Source organism: Lemur catta, chromosome 8 (assembly GCF_020740605.2).
Source record: "Lemur catta isolate mLemCat1 chromosome 8, mLemCat1.pri, whole genome shotgun sequence".
Classification (NCBI taxonomy): domain Eukaryota; kingdom Metazoa; phylum Chordata; class Mammalia; order Primates; family Lemuridae; genus Lemur; species Lemur catta.
This window is the reverse complement of record NC_059135.1, coordinates 94,418,760-94,436,722: the sequence shown is the minus strand read 5'-3', so window position 1 is coordinate 94,436,722 and position 17,963 is coordinate 94,418,760. Positions and strand designations below refer to the sequence as shown.

The window sequence follows — 17,963 nt, the reverse complement described above, 5'->3', positions numbered from 1 at the left end:
ATGGCTGTTGATGTTGAACATCTTTTTCATTTGCTTATTTGCAGGAGAGGCTTTCTTTTTTCTTTCTTTTTCTTTTTTTTTTTGATCAGACCTGGTGAACAGGAAGAGAAGCTTTCTTAAAAATTTCAAATCACTTTTTCTCATCATGAAAATAATATTGTATATATCAGAAAAATTTACATAAGGATAAAAATAAAGAGCACTATAATTCTGTCACCTTTAGATGGTCACTATTAACATTTGGTGCATTTTATGCCAGCCTGTAAAGTTATATTATTTTTAAAATCAAAATTGAGATTATAACGTTTACATTACTTCATAAATTTTTTCCCTGTTAATATGTTGACCTTTTGAATGCCATTAAATTTGACTATATGTGGCCAAAGTTTTAAAAGAAAGTTTCTAGCCTTCATAATATACTTCCTGTCCTAGGAATTTATGCTAAGGAAGTAGATTAAGTAAGAGATTTTTATTCACAAAAGATATTTGTGATAGTAGCAATTGTAATGGTCCTGAAGAACTGAAGTGTTCCTGGTGGAGCAGTGCTTAGCTATGATGCTGTGTGGCCGTTGGTCAGTCTTTTCATCCAGCAGTGTTAACAGAACATCCGCTGTGGCAGAAAGCTATGCCGTAGCACACGGGGAGGGTTCAGTGAGGACCCTACAGGGACTTGCAGTTGACTTGGGTACTCTGGCAAAACAGTAATGCAGAGACAGCATTTGTGAGGCAAGCAAGTTCATGGGGAGGCTGGGGCTTTGGTTCAGCCTTAAAGGGGTCAGGCCAGATTGGAGAGAGCCCTGGATGCCAGGAGGAAGACTTGTCCCTGAAAAGCCACCGAAGGTTTTGAACTCTGTGCAAAGGGGCCATCGGGACGCATTTGCTTTGGAGCCAGCATGGATGGGATGGAGAGAGCCTTGGTGTGAGGTGGTGATGTGTCCTGGGGAGGCAGAGGAAGGGTGAGTGTGGGCAGAGAGGCATCTTTTTTCCCTTTGTTCTTGCTAACAATAAAGCACTCCTTTTGTTTTCAGCTCTGGAGCACATACTTTAACACTAAGCAAGATCGTGCCACATATATGCAACTTACTTGGAGATCCAAATAGTCAGGTGAGTGAGAAAGAAAATGCTTATAGACTGTTCAGACGCATTCTGGTGTTCTGTGCATACTGAATAGGGGGGTGGGACTTTAGTCATTTTTATAGAACTCTGGTTATTATTTAACATATTAGCTACTCATTAACATTTATAAAATATCATTGGTAAATGTGGCTGCTCCGCCCTCCTCTATATACAGGACTGAGAAATCACTATCCTATAAATTGAAGTCATTCAAACCAGCCTCCAACATAAGACCACTCTAGTTACCTTCTCTGTAGCCCAAAGGGGTGGGGATGAGGGGAGAGAATCTGTGCTCATTGGTGTTGGTGGTGGTGGGGGCGATTGGAAGGGGACCTGAGGGACTTTCTGAGGCGTTGCAAATGTACATTTTGCTTTGGGTGGTGGCTACACTGGCATATATCACTGTGGAAATTCCTTAAACTGAACCCTTAAGAACTGTGCATGTTATTTTATGTAATTTTTTTTTTTTTTTTTTAAAAGCACCACTTCCTTAGTGTAAGGGTGGGAGATGGGAGAGAAGCTAGTCATCTGATCTGCGAGTAGCACTTCATGATGTTTTCCAAGTCTGGGCTCTAGAAGCACCAGCTCTCTTTCCCAGTTCAGTTTGGCCTTACTCAGAGTCATTACGTCATCTCATACAAACTGATGAGAAAGACACTTTGTTACACAAAGGGACAGAAAATGGAAGGGTGATTTACAACAGAATTACATGTGGCCAACAGGCCTCTAGTGAAATCTTGATTGGTGATTGCTAAGTTACCCCCTGGAGAGGTTGTCAGGTTCGCCTTCAGGCAGCCCCTGGGTCCCTCTGGGTGTGCCCCTGCCATGCTCTGACCTTTCTCCCCCCTCACTTGCTCTCAATTCCCCCTCTCTCTGGCAGTTGTGCCCCCCTGCCCCCAAATGCCATGTCCTGTTCGTCTCCCTTGCTTGCCCTGCTTTCATTCCACTCGTGCTTTCATTCAGCTTTTGTTGAAAATATATGGCATTTGAAATAAAATTTTTAGATATTTTTATTTACCGTTATAGTTTATATTCAACATTAATTTAAAAATAACCTCAACTATTTTTTTAAAAAGATTCTAAATTACCAGATAGATTATTTTGCCCCACCCCCTTTTGGTCTCTCTTCCCTTTTTGTTTTCTGTGGAAACAATCCTTTATAGAGGCCGCCCGTTGAGACTATCACTGGTGCCACATGGTATCCTTTAGTAGGGCAGAAAAGCCTACTTGGTGAGGTGAGCTGTTCCCGGTTCCGACTGACACTGGCCAGACAGGTGATGTGAATCTTCACAGTGGGCCTGTGGGAGTCCTTGGAACCTGGGGTGGGCATCGGGGGCTGGCTTCCCAAATGCACTTCAGTTGTGGAGGCAACATAAACAGACCAGACAGACACTGTCCAGGACTACAACGTGTGACATCGTCTGGAGTCTGGTTTGGGGAGCGGGAGACGCTCCATCGCAGTGCCTGCCGTGCCGTGCTGTGTACTACACCAGAGTCCATTTCGCACGTTCCCTCACTCTGTCCCCTCTCTCTGTCCTTCCGCTTACATGTACTGAGCACTTACACTAGGGGCCTGCCTTGTCTGTGGGGTCCTGGGCTTTTTGGGGGAGAGGGTGAGATTAGTATCTTGATTTTATTTTTGAGCCTCAGATTTTGTTTTTGTTACTGAAGTGGACAACATCCTCCAGAGGAAAGTCGAGGAAACATCTTGTTATCCTCCACTGATACGTACTGTGGGAGTAACCTCAGCATTTCCCTGCCTGAAACGTGGCAGAGTCTATGTAGATTTTAAGAGACATTGAAAGTGGAATGTTAAGAAAATTTAAAATTTTGAAACAGTTACATTCTCATCCTTGAAGCTCTTCCGTTAGGCCTCCAAGAATTTCTGATTCTTCACAGATTTTCCTTTTCTGTGAAGTTTTCTACTACAGGAAGACTGTAACACTTAGAAGTTCTCTAAAGTTTCTGTGTGAAGATTCTAATCTGTTTTTGTGTTGGGCTGCTCCACGAGTTGACTTTTTTCCATTAGGTCTAGAGACGGGGTTAACTTCTAAGTTCTCTTTAGGAATTTTAACAGGATTTTGTTTGTTTCAGAAGTAGCGCATACTAAATTTCAAGTGCTCAGCACAATCCCATGCATTCTGAAAATGTTGATTCAGTTGTTTAAGAGTTTAAGATAGTTCTGAGTCTTGAACAGTTTGACATACAATTTTAAAGCTGCCAAAAGACAGAGTGTGTTTAAAACTTGAGCCTACCTAATGCAGTGCAAGAAGCCTAGATTAGACACAGGCAGTGGTCCCTGCTTTGAATTTAACAGCCAGCTGACCTTAGGAGGCACTTGATTCTAGAGCCTTAGTTTCCCCTTTAAAGTGGGGACATTAGTAAGCCTCACTCCCCACTCCTGTCCAGTGCTTTGGGGGTATCTATTATAATATAGGTGCTGGTATGACCTGTTGGTCCAAGTAAAAGACCTTTAGAAGGGCCAAGTTACTCAGTAGTCTACTTATAGGCTGAGATGGTCATTTCATTTGCAGAAATCACACACCTGCCATGTGCCAGTGAGTTCTCGAGAAACTCGGATGTATAATATTTTAAATATTAACATATGAAAATACTCAGTTGTAGAATAGTGTGTCTTGAGATATATTTATGATACTGGCATAGCCATATTTTTCTTATACCAAATGTTGAAGCCCTGGTGTAGACTATACACGTACCTCCATGTACCAGAAATTAGTTTCATTACCGAAAATCAGGTGCTTCTGGACTGGGTATCAGTAGTAATAATACAACTTAAAAACAAAAGTTGTATTACTAAGTGTATTTAAAATTCCATTTAAATGAAATTGCATCTTACTGCTCTGTATCATCATCATAAAGATTTTATAATTTTTCTTTATAATTTTTTAATGAAGAAACAAGGAGATAAAATAGTTTCTTTTTTATAGGTTACAAAATGTAACTTGTTTAAAAATGTTTCTTTAAGCCAAAAATTCAAGTTATCACTTCCTGCCTAGTATCTTTATTAGGTGGTTGTACTTTGTGTGGCAGGAAACCCCCAGGTCCTGGCCGGAGTTTGGAGCCGATCGTGGTGCGGCTCTCCTCACTGGCACAGCGCAGTTGAATCCTAGGCCTGTGTACCTCTGAATTTGAGCAAGTTCTTATTATTTGTTTTGTTTTTTCATTTACCCCTCATCTGTGAAATGAGGTTGGTGCTGTTTGGGCAGCTTTCAGTACTTCATGCTAGACAGGATTTCTAGCCGGTGTATTCTAAACTGAGCACTCTGAAAATATCCATATATTCACATCTGCCTTAGGATGTTTTTTCTGCATGTATGTTTGCATGCACAGGTACATACACACACACTGAGTCCACGTCTCAGAAATCCCTTCTGCCAGGAAATTTTGCCATCTCTTCCCTGATGCTAATCAAATTAATCATTCTTCCTTCTGGGGCACGAAGGTAGGTTGCATGTGCTTTTGCTCTTGCCTTTATTTTAATTTTTCATCAGTCTTTTCTACTGGTCTCAGAATCTTGAGGGACAAGGCTATAACTTGTTCCTGTTGACAGTTCCAGGCACCACATAACTCTTTGAATGATTTTCTCTTCTTTGTTGTCTAAGTCTCAGACCAGAGGGGACACTGTTGGGTCAGTGCTGTCACTGCACTCGGGTGCCTGATGTGTAGGGGTCAACCTCCAGTTCTTCATTTCCCTATGGCGAGTATATGCAGTATCCTCTCACAGCTGTTCAGGTAGCTGCTAGCATCCACTGGAGTTGGCGTTTAAAATGAACTATGCAAATCACTCCTGCCTTAGAGGATGTGCATTTGTTTTCAGTGGCTCAGAGCAGGGGAATCCCCTCAGAAGCTTCTCAGAGTGGCCACAGATACATGCAGTATGTGGGTTAGGATGCTTTTGGCCACGAGTAACTGAAAACCCAACTCAAAATCACTAGAGCAGTGGAGAAACGTATTATCCTGCACAATGAGGGGTCCTGGAGTAGAGAGGTTCTTGGGTTTATTAGTAGCTCAGTGGTACCTTCAGAGACGTAGAGCCTCAGCCATGTCAGCTGGTGGGCTTTGTCCTCAGCAGCTTTCCTCACGGGCACAGCACAGGTACAGCTCCAGCATGCACACAGGGCCAGCCTGGTTTTGAAAAAAGAATCCATCCTGTTTCTTAAGCCTTGTTTCATGCCGCTTTCTTAGTTCATATTTGTGTCCGGCCAGAGTGGCATGCTAGCTTTTCCTGAAGCATGTGCCGTGCATGTCTGCTTTTGTGCCTGTGTTGTGTTTGGAACCTGTCTCGTTCCATCTGGACCCGGTGAAACCCTGTCCTCTCAAGTACATTTCAGTGATTCCTGCCTCTTCCACAAAGTGTTTCTTGACATCCCCTGGTACGGTTTCTTCCTCCTTTAAACTGTGTGATCTCTTTGTGCTCTTGAATAACATTTATTACATCCTATGCTATATTGAACATAGAATTTAAGCGCTTTTTTCATGTCCTTTTTAGGATTGTTAGCTTCTTAAACGTGGGCAGTAGCCTGTGCTACCCATTTTTGTTGCTCATTAAGTATTTGTTTATTTGACTTAAATCCAGAGTGTTTTAAATGGTGTCTTATTTTTAATATAAATCACTTATTTGTAGTGTTATTTTCTGTGTTGGAGAGATGGTCTGAAAATTGTAGTTTCCTGATATTTTCTTAAAGAATGAAAAGAACTAAGGGATATGGACTTTAACATGTATATGGGGTGGAGACCTATGTTTTTTTTATCCTTTGGCATTGTATCAGCAGGGTGAAAGTGTCAAACATGCCTTAATTTAGACAAATGTATATAAAGGAACGTATCTGCAGTTGCACTGGTAAATTGGTGATAAATTGGGGTGGTGTATGGCGTTTTGTGTCCCAGCAGAAAGTGCTGGGGAATGACACAGAACAGCTGTAAGATCTCTTCTTTTACATCTAGGTTCGAGATGCAGCAATAAACAGCTTAGTGGAAATTTACAGACATGTAGGAGAACGTGTGAGGGCAGATCTCAGTAAGAAAGGATTGCCACAATCCCGGTGAGTTCAGACTTTTTTCCTTTCTTCTCTTTCCTCCCTACTCTTTTACAGTTAACATCTTGATTTGCACCACTTTTTTTGTTGTGGTAGTTTTATTCAAAGAATATATGGTTAGAGGGTTGGTGGTTGGAGATCTTGTCCAGCTCATAAGTCAGGGGTCCCCTCCCATTCTACTCCCTTAGAAGTAAGACTTTCTCACCCAGACGTTTCATGCCACATACTGACTTTAGAAGCACATTTAAAAGTGATTAGTGTTGAAAAATTCAGCTCTCTTATAGTTTGTATGGATCTGTGTCCCTGATTCTAATATCTATACACAGCACTTAGTATGATGGGTGCTTAGAACATATTTGTTTGAATGAATGGAGCCATTCTAGAATGAGTCTGGGTAGAAACTTGTAAGTCACAATTCTGGAAAACATCTTTGAGATGTTAGTTTTCTGTTCAGTCTTGTCATTCTCAATGCATAGAAGCCAATGCAAAGGGATCAGTGTATTATCAGACCCAGGACAACTTGAATCCATGAATGTGTCTTTGTTAATAGTCAAAATTTTAAAAATTATGTAACAGTTGGGTATCTATAATTTTAATTATGATGGAGAAGCTTAACACCAAAAGAATTCTAAACATTACCCTGCCTCATGTAACAGTGATGTGAATATGCTGGACAGTTAAAACTGGAGTGAACTCACAGAGTAGCTTGTCTAGTCTGTCATTGTGTCCCCGAAAACAGCAGCGGTCCAGAGATGGGAAGTTACTTTCAAGAGATTACACAGCTAGTAAGAGTCAGCTAATCTCAGAACTCTGTCCTTCCAACTTGCCTTTTAATTTTGTTTTTTACCATGCTTCATGAAAGAGTTCACAGAGTACTGGGCATCTGGCAATGTGATGGAATATTGAAATATATAGGAGTCATCTGTCTTGATGTCCCTCAGGCAGTTAGGATGGAAGTGGGCCCCAGACCCGTAAGTAGGGGCTCCATGAGCAAGTGAGAGGGTTGTGCTTCCTTCTTGTTGAGAGTCATACTGATTCCAGTGTCACTCTCACCATGGTCCCTGTGCTGTGTACAAGATGATTAGATGGGAATGAAATAGCTTCTCATGTTTTTTACAAAAGATCATCTGTGAGAATAGGGTTTTTTTTTTTTTTATTCCTGTGTTTTATGAATCTCAGTCTTCTGGTCTGTGACCATATGGTAAGAATACTTAGGGAAAAAAAGAACGTAAAGACAACAATACTAAACAATCTCGTAGGGAAAATTGGAGGGCACAGATGAGCAGGGAAGGCAGGGGCTTGAGGAAGAGGGCTAATTAATGATGAAGTTGCCACTGTTGTTGGGAAAACAGGTCATGAGAGCAAAACCCTTGCCTGCTCCAGGGATGGCTTCACGCCATGCTGTGTAGCTCATAGTGGGCCCAGGTCAGAACCCAACACCTTGCAGAATATCCATCTTACCAGTAGGTTTCCTGTGTGTTGTTGGAAGGGAACCACAGTGAACTAGCAGATTGGGGGAAATGACAAGGTAAAAAATTGAAATGTAGAGGTGTGAATGCAGGGAAGAGTTAACACAGCAGGCTGAGACTGCTGTCCTTAGAAAGGCCTGCTTACAAGCCTGTCCCTGGGCCGGCACCTGGAGATGTGGATTTTGGGAGGTTTCCCGTCATTCCCAAAGAGTGGGTAAGAGTGCACACTGGGTTCAAACTGCCACACTGTGTGGTTTATGTTGAACTCTTACTTTCCTTTTGGGACTCTGGCATTTTGGTAAGTGTCAGGCAGAAGGTGTCTGTGTGACCAGCCACCAGCAAAACCCTAGGGCACTGAGTCTCTCAGGAACATTCCTGGTAGACAGCATCTCACTTGTGTTGTCATGGCTTAGTGCTGGGAGATACGTGTGTTCTGTGTGACTCCACCAGGAGAGTCTCTAGGCAGCAGGCACCTTTTCCCTTTGCTGATTGTGCTTTGCATCCTTTTGCTATAATAAATCACAGCTGTGAGTATGACTGTGCTGAGTCCTGTGTCTTCCTAATGAACCATTTAACGTGGGGGTGGTCCTGGAGACCCCCAACACAGTGGGTGATTTAGGTGAGGCCTCAGAAGCATTGATGCCAGAGCTGGAGTTGAAGCCACCTTTTCTGTCCTCCCAGTCATGGGTTTCATGTGTTCTTCCTGTGACCACCTCCTTTTTTAAAAGATTGAAATTAAAAAGGGAGCTGCAATTTGACAAAGCAGACAAAAATATACACTGGGCAAAAGAATCTCTTTTCAATAAGTGGTGCTGGGAAAACTGGATAGCTACATGCAGAAGAATGAAACTGGATCCCCACCTCTCACAAAAATCAATTCAAGATGGATAACAGACTTAAACCTAAGGCATGAAACCTTAAGAATTCTAGAAGAAGATGTTGGCAAGACCCTTTCAGACATCGGCCTAGGCAAAGAATTTTTGAAGAAGACCCCCAAAGCAATCACCACAGCAACAAAAATAAATAAATGGGATCTGATCAAATTAAAAAGCTTTTGCACAGCCAAGGAAACTATCATTAGAGCGATAGACAGCCTACAGAATGGGAGAAAATATTTGCTCTCTACACATCCAATAAAGGGCTGTTAACAGAATCTGTCTAGAACTTAAAAAAATCAATAAGAAAAAATCAAACAACTCCATCAATAAATGGGCAAAGGAAATAAACAGAAACCTTTCAAAAGAAGACAGAGTAATGTCCAGCAAACGTATAAAAAAATGCTCAACATCTCTAATCATTAGAGAAAGGCAAATCAAAACCACAATGAGATATCCCCTAACCCCAATGAGATTGGCCTCTATCAAAAAAATCCCAAAACATCAAATGCTGGCGAGGATGTGGAGAGATGGGAACACTCTTCCACTGCCGGTGGGACTGCAAAGTAGTGCAACCTTTGTGGAAAAGAATTTGGAGATACCTCAAAGAGCTAAAAATAGAAATACCGTTCCATCCAGCAATAGCGCTATTAGGCATCTACCCAAAAGACCAAAAGACATTCTATAATAAAGACATCTGCACCCAAATGTTTATGGCAGCACAATTCACTATTGCAAGGATGTGGAAACAACCCAAGTGCCCGTCAATTCATGAGTGGATTATTAAAATTAGGTATATGTATACAATGGAATATTACTCAATTATAAGAAATGACAGTGATCTAGCACCTCTTACATTTTCCTGGATAGAGCTTGAGCCCATTATCTGAAGTGAGGTATCACAAGATTGGAAGAATAGCCTCCATACGTACTTGCCATCAAATTGGCACTGACTGATCAGCACTATGGTGCTCACATGGTAGTAATATTCTCCAGGGATTAGAGGGTTGGGGGGGGTGGTAAACTCACAACTAATGGACGCAGTGAGCATTGTAGAGGGGAAAGGCATGCCTCTAATCCTTGCTTGGGTGAGGCAGAGACATAAAATGTAACCAAAGTGTTTGTACCCTCATAATATCCTGAAATAAAAACAAACAAATAAATAAATATATAGACATTAAAATAAAATTGGCCTTGAATGAGACTTTAAGAGAGAGAAAGTAAAAAAAAACAAAAAACAACAACAAAAACAAAACAAAACAAAACTACAGAAGTGCTTGGGCCTCTGAATAGGAGTAAGGGTTTCTGCTGTGTCATGTTACCTAAAATCCTCCCTACAAATTTTAGACTAAAATGGAGAGGAGGGTGGTCCTAGGGAAATGAACCTACATCCTTCTTGTCCATATTGTAAAACTCCGGCAGGCACAAGTGCTTGGAGACCTAGGCTGTTCTTTAAAAACCGTTCTTTAGTGAAAGAAGCAGAAACTTCATGTTTCTTTGTATTTATTACAAGACAATTACCTAAGTTCTAGCACTCTGAGGGTCAGGGGCTCTTGTAACTACCTGTATTTTGGTGCAGATATGCTCAGGTAGAATAGGGCTTTTAAGGTATCAGAGAAATTCATGACCTGCTATATGTGGCTCCACATGGATGACTGGATTACCTGAATATTCTAGAGTTCTCTGTGTCATTATGGGTATTTCAGTTATTTTATGAGCATTGTAGATTTTTCAAATTAGCAAGATTCCATAGGATTAAAAAACTATTGTAGAATTTGCTTAATGCTTTCCAAAACTTGGATTTAGTCCTGAAATAAAAAGGTCCTCTTAAGAGTTTGTTCACCAAGAGAGTGCTTTATTTAAGAATAAGATTAATTATATCTCTAAGAAATATGTGGTGAAAAAGAATGTCTTAATAATAATGGCTGAATGACTTAAGTAACAAGAGTAGTAAACTCATTTGAGCAGCAGTTTTCTTTGTCTATTTCACAGTTGGAAAAGGAGACTTGTACATTAACCAGCTTCACTATGAAGGAGCTGGAATTAGGGCTGGGCCATGTGTTTAGGTGTTATTTAATGCTTGTCATTGGTGGCTAAAATCATACTGAGTCAGATAATAAAATGGAGACAGTTAACAAAATCTTTATGTTAGAGAGTCTCCCCCAACGTGGATCTCAGAATAGTTGAGGCCCCAGAGGCATAGAGTATTTGAGCATTTTACATTGTTTTACATGTGTTATTTTCACAGTTCACACACATATGTTAGGAAGTACATAATTAACTTCTAGCTGTCTGTTATATCACATAGTCTTGTGAAAATGTAAATCGCCTGTAACTCTTTGTTACTTACTTTCATAGTCATGTGCTTTCAGTATGCTTTGACATTCATTCTCAACCCATTGAATGTTTAGAAATATTTTTAGGCAATATGGCATATTTTAGTCTGCAAATCTTTGGAAAAAAGACAGGGTTATTTATGTTAAATTTCTTCTGGGACCATCATTTGGGAACCAGGCTCTTAAAAAGCAGCAGCTTTAAACCTGAGGATAATTTAATTTATAGACAGGGCATCTGATTCATTATAACTATTTGGTAACTTACATTTGTTAACAGGTTTCATAATATTTACTTGCTTGCTATTTAATAAATTTATAAACATTCACTAGGTATTATTTATGATTGTTTTGGAAAGGGAAAATTGGTACTTTTTAATTTTTTATTTTATTATTGTTATTACTCTCAGCTCTCCAAGGTTGGCTTCCCCACTGCACGCTGTGGAGTCCGCAGCATTTCTGAGGTGTCATCATACACACTTTTTTATTTTTTATTTTTAACTTGCTTGCTAAAGCTTTAGTGTTAAAAAGGGCCCCAAGGCAAAAGCAGGTGAGAAATTGCATTGGGACATCCCCTTTCTTTTTTTTTTTTTTTCCTTTTCTTTTTTCTTTTTTTGAGACAGAGTCTCACCCTATTATCCAGGCTAGAGTACAGTGGTGTCATCTTGGCTTACTCCAACTTCATACTCCTGGGCTCAAGTATTCCTCCTGCCTCAGCCTCCCCAGTAGTGGGAACTACAGGTATGTACCACCGTACCTGGGTAATTTTTTTTTTTATATTTTGTGGAGATGGGATCTCCCTATTGTTGCTCAATCCTCCTGCCTCAGCCTCCCAAAGGGCTAGGATTACAGGTATGAGCCATTGCACCTGGCCTCCTCTCACTTTTATTTTTATTTTTATTTTGTGTTGTAATCATTTATACACACAGATTCAACCTGATTTATAAGATACATTTTTAAAGAAAGGCAGTGCCTCACTCCTGCCATTTTCTGCTCCTGACAGGCAAACACTTCCAGCAGTTTTTATTGATTCTTTTGTTATTTACTGTTTTCCTAACAATTACCTGTATTGTTATTTAAAATATTTTTTTGCCATTCTAAGAATTTTATTTTCCACTATGGAGGGTAAATTGCAGCTCTTTTCTACTCCTAACCTTCCCCATGAACACTTGCGACTTCCTCATCTACCAAATATGGTCATATTTTAATTGTAGTAAGGACACGTCTACTTACTTTGTATTGTAATTATGTATGCTATTCACAGTTCACTATTAATATTTGGTAAACTCTGATTACCTTTTTCTTGCAACCTTTTGTTTTTCCTGGAGTTAATAATTGTTTTGCTTTCATATACCTAGTTATCTGTATACGTATTGCATACTAGTAATTTCTACTTACTAACCTCTGTACCAATTTGTGTAAGTCCCTTAAGCCTGTTTGAATTTGGACTGGCTGCCTTCACTGCCTCTTACACCCCCATCATCCTGACATCTCTCTCTGTCATCATCCTGGGGTTTCACTTCACCTCTCCCTGCAGGTGCATCTTCTGTTTCTTGGAGACTAGGTCTTTCCTGTCTTGGTTTATTCTCTCTTTTACCAGTGCATATCCTCTACTTTTGAGAAAAGGTGTGGAAAAGGAAAATTTTTTGAGTCTGAGAATATTTTTTTCCTATCCTGGTGTTGACAGTTTTGAATCTAGGTTGGAAATTATTTTCAACTAGAATGTTAAAGGTAATGCCCCATTGTGTTCCAGCTGTCAGTGTGTCTATTGAGAAGTCCAAAGTTATTCTGATTCTTCATCCTATTTAGGCAACTTTGATTTGTTTAGGGAGTTTGTAGTATCATTTCTTTGTCCCTAGTGTTTGTCTGAAACTTTATGATGATAGATCTTATGTGAGACTGTTTTCATTTGTTGTGCTGGGCACTTGGAAAGGCTTCAATCTGGAACCTCATGTCATTCAGATCTTGGCAAATTTCTCTAAAAATATACCTATTTATATATATGTATATAAATATGTTTATATTGTGACCAATTGGAACAGTCCTCTGACTTTCTTATTTTTTCTCTCCCATTTATATCTTCAGAATTTTGTTCTGTCTTCTTGCAGATTTTCTCAAATTTATCTTCAACCATTCTATTGGGTATTTGATTTTTAGAGTTTTCCTTTCTTGTTTGGATTTCCAAGATCTCTTTTTTTGTTCACTTTTTATAGTATCTTGTTTGCTTTTTTCCTCCCCAGTAAGAGCTTCTTTGCAATGTGTCACATACCATAATTTTTACCCTTTTAAAATGGACAATTTAGTGGTTTTTAGTATATGCACAAAGTTGTGCAACCATCCCTACTCTGTAGTTTTAGAACATTTTTGTCACTCTCCATAAAAAGAAAAACCCAAGCCAACTAGCACTCATTCTTTATTCCTTCCTCCTTAGTCTACTCTTTATTTCTGTGGATTTTTGCTTATTTTGGACACTTCATACAAATGAAATCATACAAAATGTGTCATTTTGTGACTGCTTTCTTTCACTTACCATAATGTTTTCAAGGTTCATAAATGTCATGGCATGTATTAGAATTTCCTTCCTCTTTAAGGCCGTATAATATTCCATTGTATAATGTGTATATTTTGTTTATCAATTTATCTGTCAAGGGATACTTGGTTCGCTTCTACCTTTTGGATATTGTGAATGATGCTACTATGTACATGACTGTTCAAATGTCTCTTTAGGCCCCTGCTTCCATTTCTTCTGGTTATATACACAGAAGTGGGATTGCTGGATCATATGGTAGTGGTATTTTTTGAGGAACCACTATATTGTTTTCTACAGCAGCTTCACTATTTTACATACCCACCAGCCGTGCACAGGATTCTAATTTCTCCACATCCTCAGCAACACTTTATATTTTCTGGTGTGTGTGTGTGTGTGTTTCTTGTAATAGCTGTCCTAACAGGTATCTCATTGTGGTTTTGATCCTCATAGAATTTTCATGGGAACTTTGCTGAAAATAAGTTGACCATAAATGTAAGGATTTCTTTTTGGACTCTCAATTCTATTCCATTGATCTATAGGGTCATCCTTCTACTTCACTGTCTCGATAAATGTAACTTTTGTAGTAAATTTTGAAATCTCAAGTTCTTTTTTTTTAAGATTGTGATTTGACTATTCTGGATCCCTTGCATTTTCATATGAATTTTTTGATGAACTTGTCAACTTCTGTTATTTTAAAAAAAGGCAGCTGGGATTTAAATAGGAATTACTATAAATCTGTAGATGAGTTTGGGGAATATTGCCATCTTAATAAGTCCTTCAGTCCATGAACATGGAAGCTAGCTTTAATTTCAACAATTGCTTTGTAGTTTTCAGTGTACAAGTCTTGCACTTCTTTTGTTAAATTCATTCCTGTGTATTTATTCTTTTGAAACTAGCGTAAGCAGAATTTTTTCTTAGTTATACGTGGGTTTCTACTAATGTGTAGAAAAACAGTTGATTTTTTTTTTGAGACAGAGTCTTTCGCTAGAGTGCCGTGGCGTCAGCCTAGCTCACAGCAACCTCAAACTCCTGGGCTCAAGCAATCCTGCCCCAGCCTCCCAAGTAGCTGGGACTACAGGCATGTGCCACCATGTTTGGCTAATTTTTTCTGTATATATTTTTAGTTGTCCTGATAATTTCTTTCTATTTTTTTAGTAGAGATGGGGTCTCACTCTTGCTCAGGTTGGTCTCAAACTCCTGAGTTCAAATGATCCACCCACCTTGGCCTCCCAGAGTGCTAGGATTACAGGCATGAGCCACAATGCCCAGCCAGAAAAACAATTGAGTTTTTATGTTCTTGAATCCTACAACCTTTCTGAACTTGCTTTATTAAGAACTAATGTTCTAATGGTTTTGTTGTGGATTCTTTAGGCTTTTTATATACAAGATCATGTCATCTTTCAGTGTAGTTTTACTTCTTTCTTTCCAATATGGATGTCTTTTATTTCTCTTTCTTGCCTAAAATCCCTGGCTGGAACCCTCAGTACAATTTTGAATAAAAGTGGCAAAAGTGAACATCCTTATACCATTCCTAATCTTAGAGGAAAAACTTTTAATCTTTCACTGTTAATTATAATGTTAGCTGTGGGTTTTGTTTTTGTTTTGTATATATCTTTAGGAGTTTTTCCCTAGTCCTAGTTTGCTGAGTGTGTTGGGTGTGTTTTTATCATGAAAGCATACTAGATATTGTTAAATACTTTTTCTGCATGTGTTGAGATTATGTAATTTTTATTTTTCATTCTATTGATATATCCATTGATTTTCAGATTTTAAACCCAGACTTGCATTCCTGGGATAAATCTCACTTGGTCATAGTGTATAACTCTTTTTTTACGTTCGGCCAGTTTTTAAAATCTATATTCATAAGGAATATTGGTCTGTACTTTTCCTTTATTGTGATGTCTTTTTCTGGTTTTCATATTATTAGGCATGAGGTAGAAATGAAATGAGTTGGAAAGTGTTCTCTTCTCTTCTATATATATTTTTTTCATGTGTTACATTCTGTCTTTAATTAATAGACTTTTTCTTTTAGTGCAGTTTTAGGTTTATTGAAAAATTAATTGGATAGCATGGAGAGTTTACTTATCCCTTTTCTCCCATACCCACAGTTTCCCCTAATCTCTTCTATTTTTAAAAAGTTCATGAAGGATTCCTTCTAAGGATTGTTAATTCTTCTTTAGACATTTGGTAGTATTGACCAAATGTGAAACCATTTGAGACTGAGCTTTTCTTTGAGGGATATTTTTAAATTACTAATTCAATCTTCTGTTACAGGTCTTTTCAAATTTTTTGTTTCTTCTTGAGTCAGTGTTGGTAGCTTGGGTCTGTCTAGGAATTTATCCATTTCATCCTGATTATCTAATTTTTGACATATAATTTTTCATAGAATTCCTTTGTAATCCTTTTTTATTTTTGCATTGTCAATAGTAATGTCCCCCCTTTGAGGTTTTTATTTCATTAATTTGAGTTTTCTTTGTTTTCTTGTGGTTGGTCTAACTAAAGGTTTGTCCATTTGATCTTTACGAAGAACTAACTTGGTTTCATTGGTTTTTTTTTTTTTTTCCTATTGTTTTTCTATTCTGTATTTTACTCTAATCTTTACGGTTTCCTTTTGGGTTGGTTTGGTTTGCTTTTCTTTTTTTCAGTTTATTAAGATGGAAGTTTAGATTATTAATTTGAGATCTTTCTTCTGTTTTAATATAGGCATTTACACCTATAAATTTCTAAGTACTGTTTTAGCTGCCTCCTATAGGTTTTGGTATATTTTGTTTTTTATTTTCATTTTTTTCAAAGTATTTTCCAATTCCTCTTTTATTGTCATTTTTGACTCATTTGTTACTTAAGAATGTTTGATTTCTACATTATTCATGACTTTCTTATTTCTTTTTGTTATTGATTTCTAGTTTCGTCCCATTGTGGTTAGGGAATATAATTTTGTACAGTTTCAGTCATTTGTAATTTATTAGGGCTTGTTTTTATGGCCTACCCTGTGGCCTCTCCTGGAGAATGTTCCATGTGCACTTGAAAAGAAGGTGTATTCTGCTGTTATTTGTGGGAGTGTCTTATAAATGTCTACCCTACTTGGATTACAGTGTTGTTGAAGTCTGTTATTTTCTTGTTGATTCTCTTTCTAGTTTTTAAAATCTATTATTGAATGTGCAGTATTGAAGGCTCCAGTTAACACTGTTGAATTATCTATATCTGTCTTCAGTTCTGTCACTTTTTTGCTTCATGTATTTAGGGGCTTTGTTCTTAGGTACATATGTATTTATAATTGTTACGTCTTCCTGATGCATTGACCCTTTTATCATTCTAAAATTTCTTTGTGCCCAATAACAGTTTTTTTCTTAAGGTTTATGTTATTTGATACCAGTATGAGCATTCCAGCTCTCCTTGTGTACTATTTGCATGAAATACCTTTTTCGTTTCTTTACTTTCAATATCTTTGTGTCTTTGAATCTCAAATGAGTCTTTTGGGCTACATGAGAGGCTGAAGTGGGAGGGTTGCTTGAGTCCAGGATTTGGAATCCAGCCTGGGCAATACAGCAAGACCCCATCTCTTAAAAATAAATAAATAGACCAGGTGCAGTGGCACCTGTAATTTCAGCACTTTGAGAGGCCGAGGTTGGAGAATAGCTTGAGCCTAGGAGTTTGAGGTGACATTAAGCTATGATTGTGCCACTGTACTCCAGCCTGGGTGACAGATTGAGACCCTGTCTCATCAATCAATCAAGCAAGCAATCTACCTCTTGTAAATATATTAAAGTTGAGTCTTGTTTATGCAGTCTGACATTCTTTGCCTTTTCACTGGAGTGTTTGATCTATTCATATTTAGTGTAGTCCTGGTAAGGTAGAATTTATGTGTGTCAGTTTGCTGTTAGTGTTATATATGTCATGGCTTTTTTTGTTGTTGTTGTTCTTCCATTACTGCCTTATTTTGTGTTAAACAGATGTTTTCTAGTGTACCACTTGAATTTTCTTACTGTTTCTTTATTAGTTTTGGGGAATTATTTTCTTAATGGTTGCTCTGGGGATTACAATTAACATCTTAACTTAAAATAGTGCAGTTCAAATTGATACTATTTCATTTCAGTATTAAAAACTTTACTTCTACTTAGCTCTGTTTTCCTCTCCCTCTTTTTTGCTATTATTGTCATGCAAATTGCATCTTTATACATTATGAATCCACCAACACACACAGTTTTATACTTATTGATTTATCCAGTTTCTTTTTAAGTCACGTAGGTCCAGGAAAGAACTAAAACTGAAAAAATATTTGTACTATCTTTTATATTTACCTATGTCATTTATATTTACCTGTGTATTTTTACTGATGTTCTTTATTTCTTCTTGTGCATTTGGGTTGTTGTTTGGGGTCCTTTCATTTCAATCTGAAAGACTAATTTTTTGTTTATCTGGTAATGTCTTAAATTCTCCTTTGTCTTTGAAGGATAATTTTGTTAGTACAGAATTCTTGGTTGACAGTCTTTTAATTTCAGGACTTTGAATATGTCATCCTACTTCCACCTGACTGTCATTGTTTCTCATTAGAAATCAGATATTGACCTTTTTGAAGATGCCTT

At 38.2% G+C, this 17,963-nt stretch overlaps 1 protein-coding gene and 1 non-coding gene across 6 annotated transcripts in view; one reads left to right on the top strand and one right to left on the bottom strand.

The window, feature by feature from the left end:
- CLASP1 (cytoplasmic linker associated protein 1) overlaps positions 1-17,963 on the top strand; it is a 264,483-nt gene that overhangs the window by 96,180 nt on the left and 150,340 nt on the right. For all 5 annotated transcript variants that reach the window (XM_045559400.1, XM_045559396.1, XM_045559398.1 and 2 more), the window contains exons 6-7: positions 1,029-1,104; positions 6,082-6,179. In XM_045559400.1, the coding sequence (XP_045415356.1) occupies positions 1,029-1,104; positions 6,082-6,179 (174 nt within the window). The remainder of the gene's footprint in view (positions 1-1,028; positions 1,105-6,081; positions 6,180-17,963) is intronic.
- Positions 11,250-11,329, bottom strand: LOC123644241. The gene has a single exon (XR_006737060.1). It is a non-coding gene; the product is annotated as a small nucleolar RNA SNORD55/SNORD39 (small nucleolar RNA).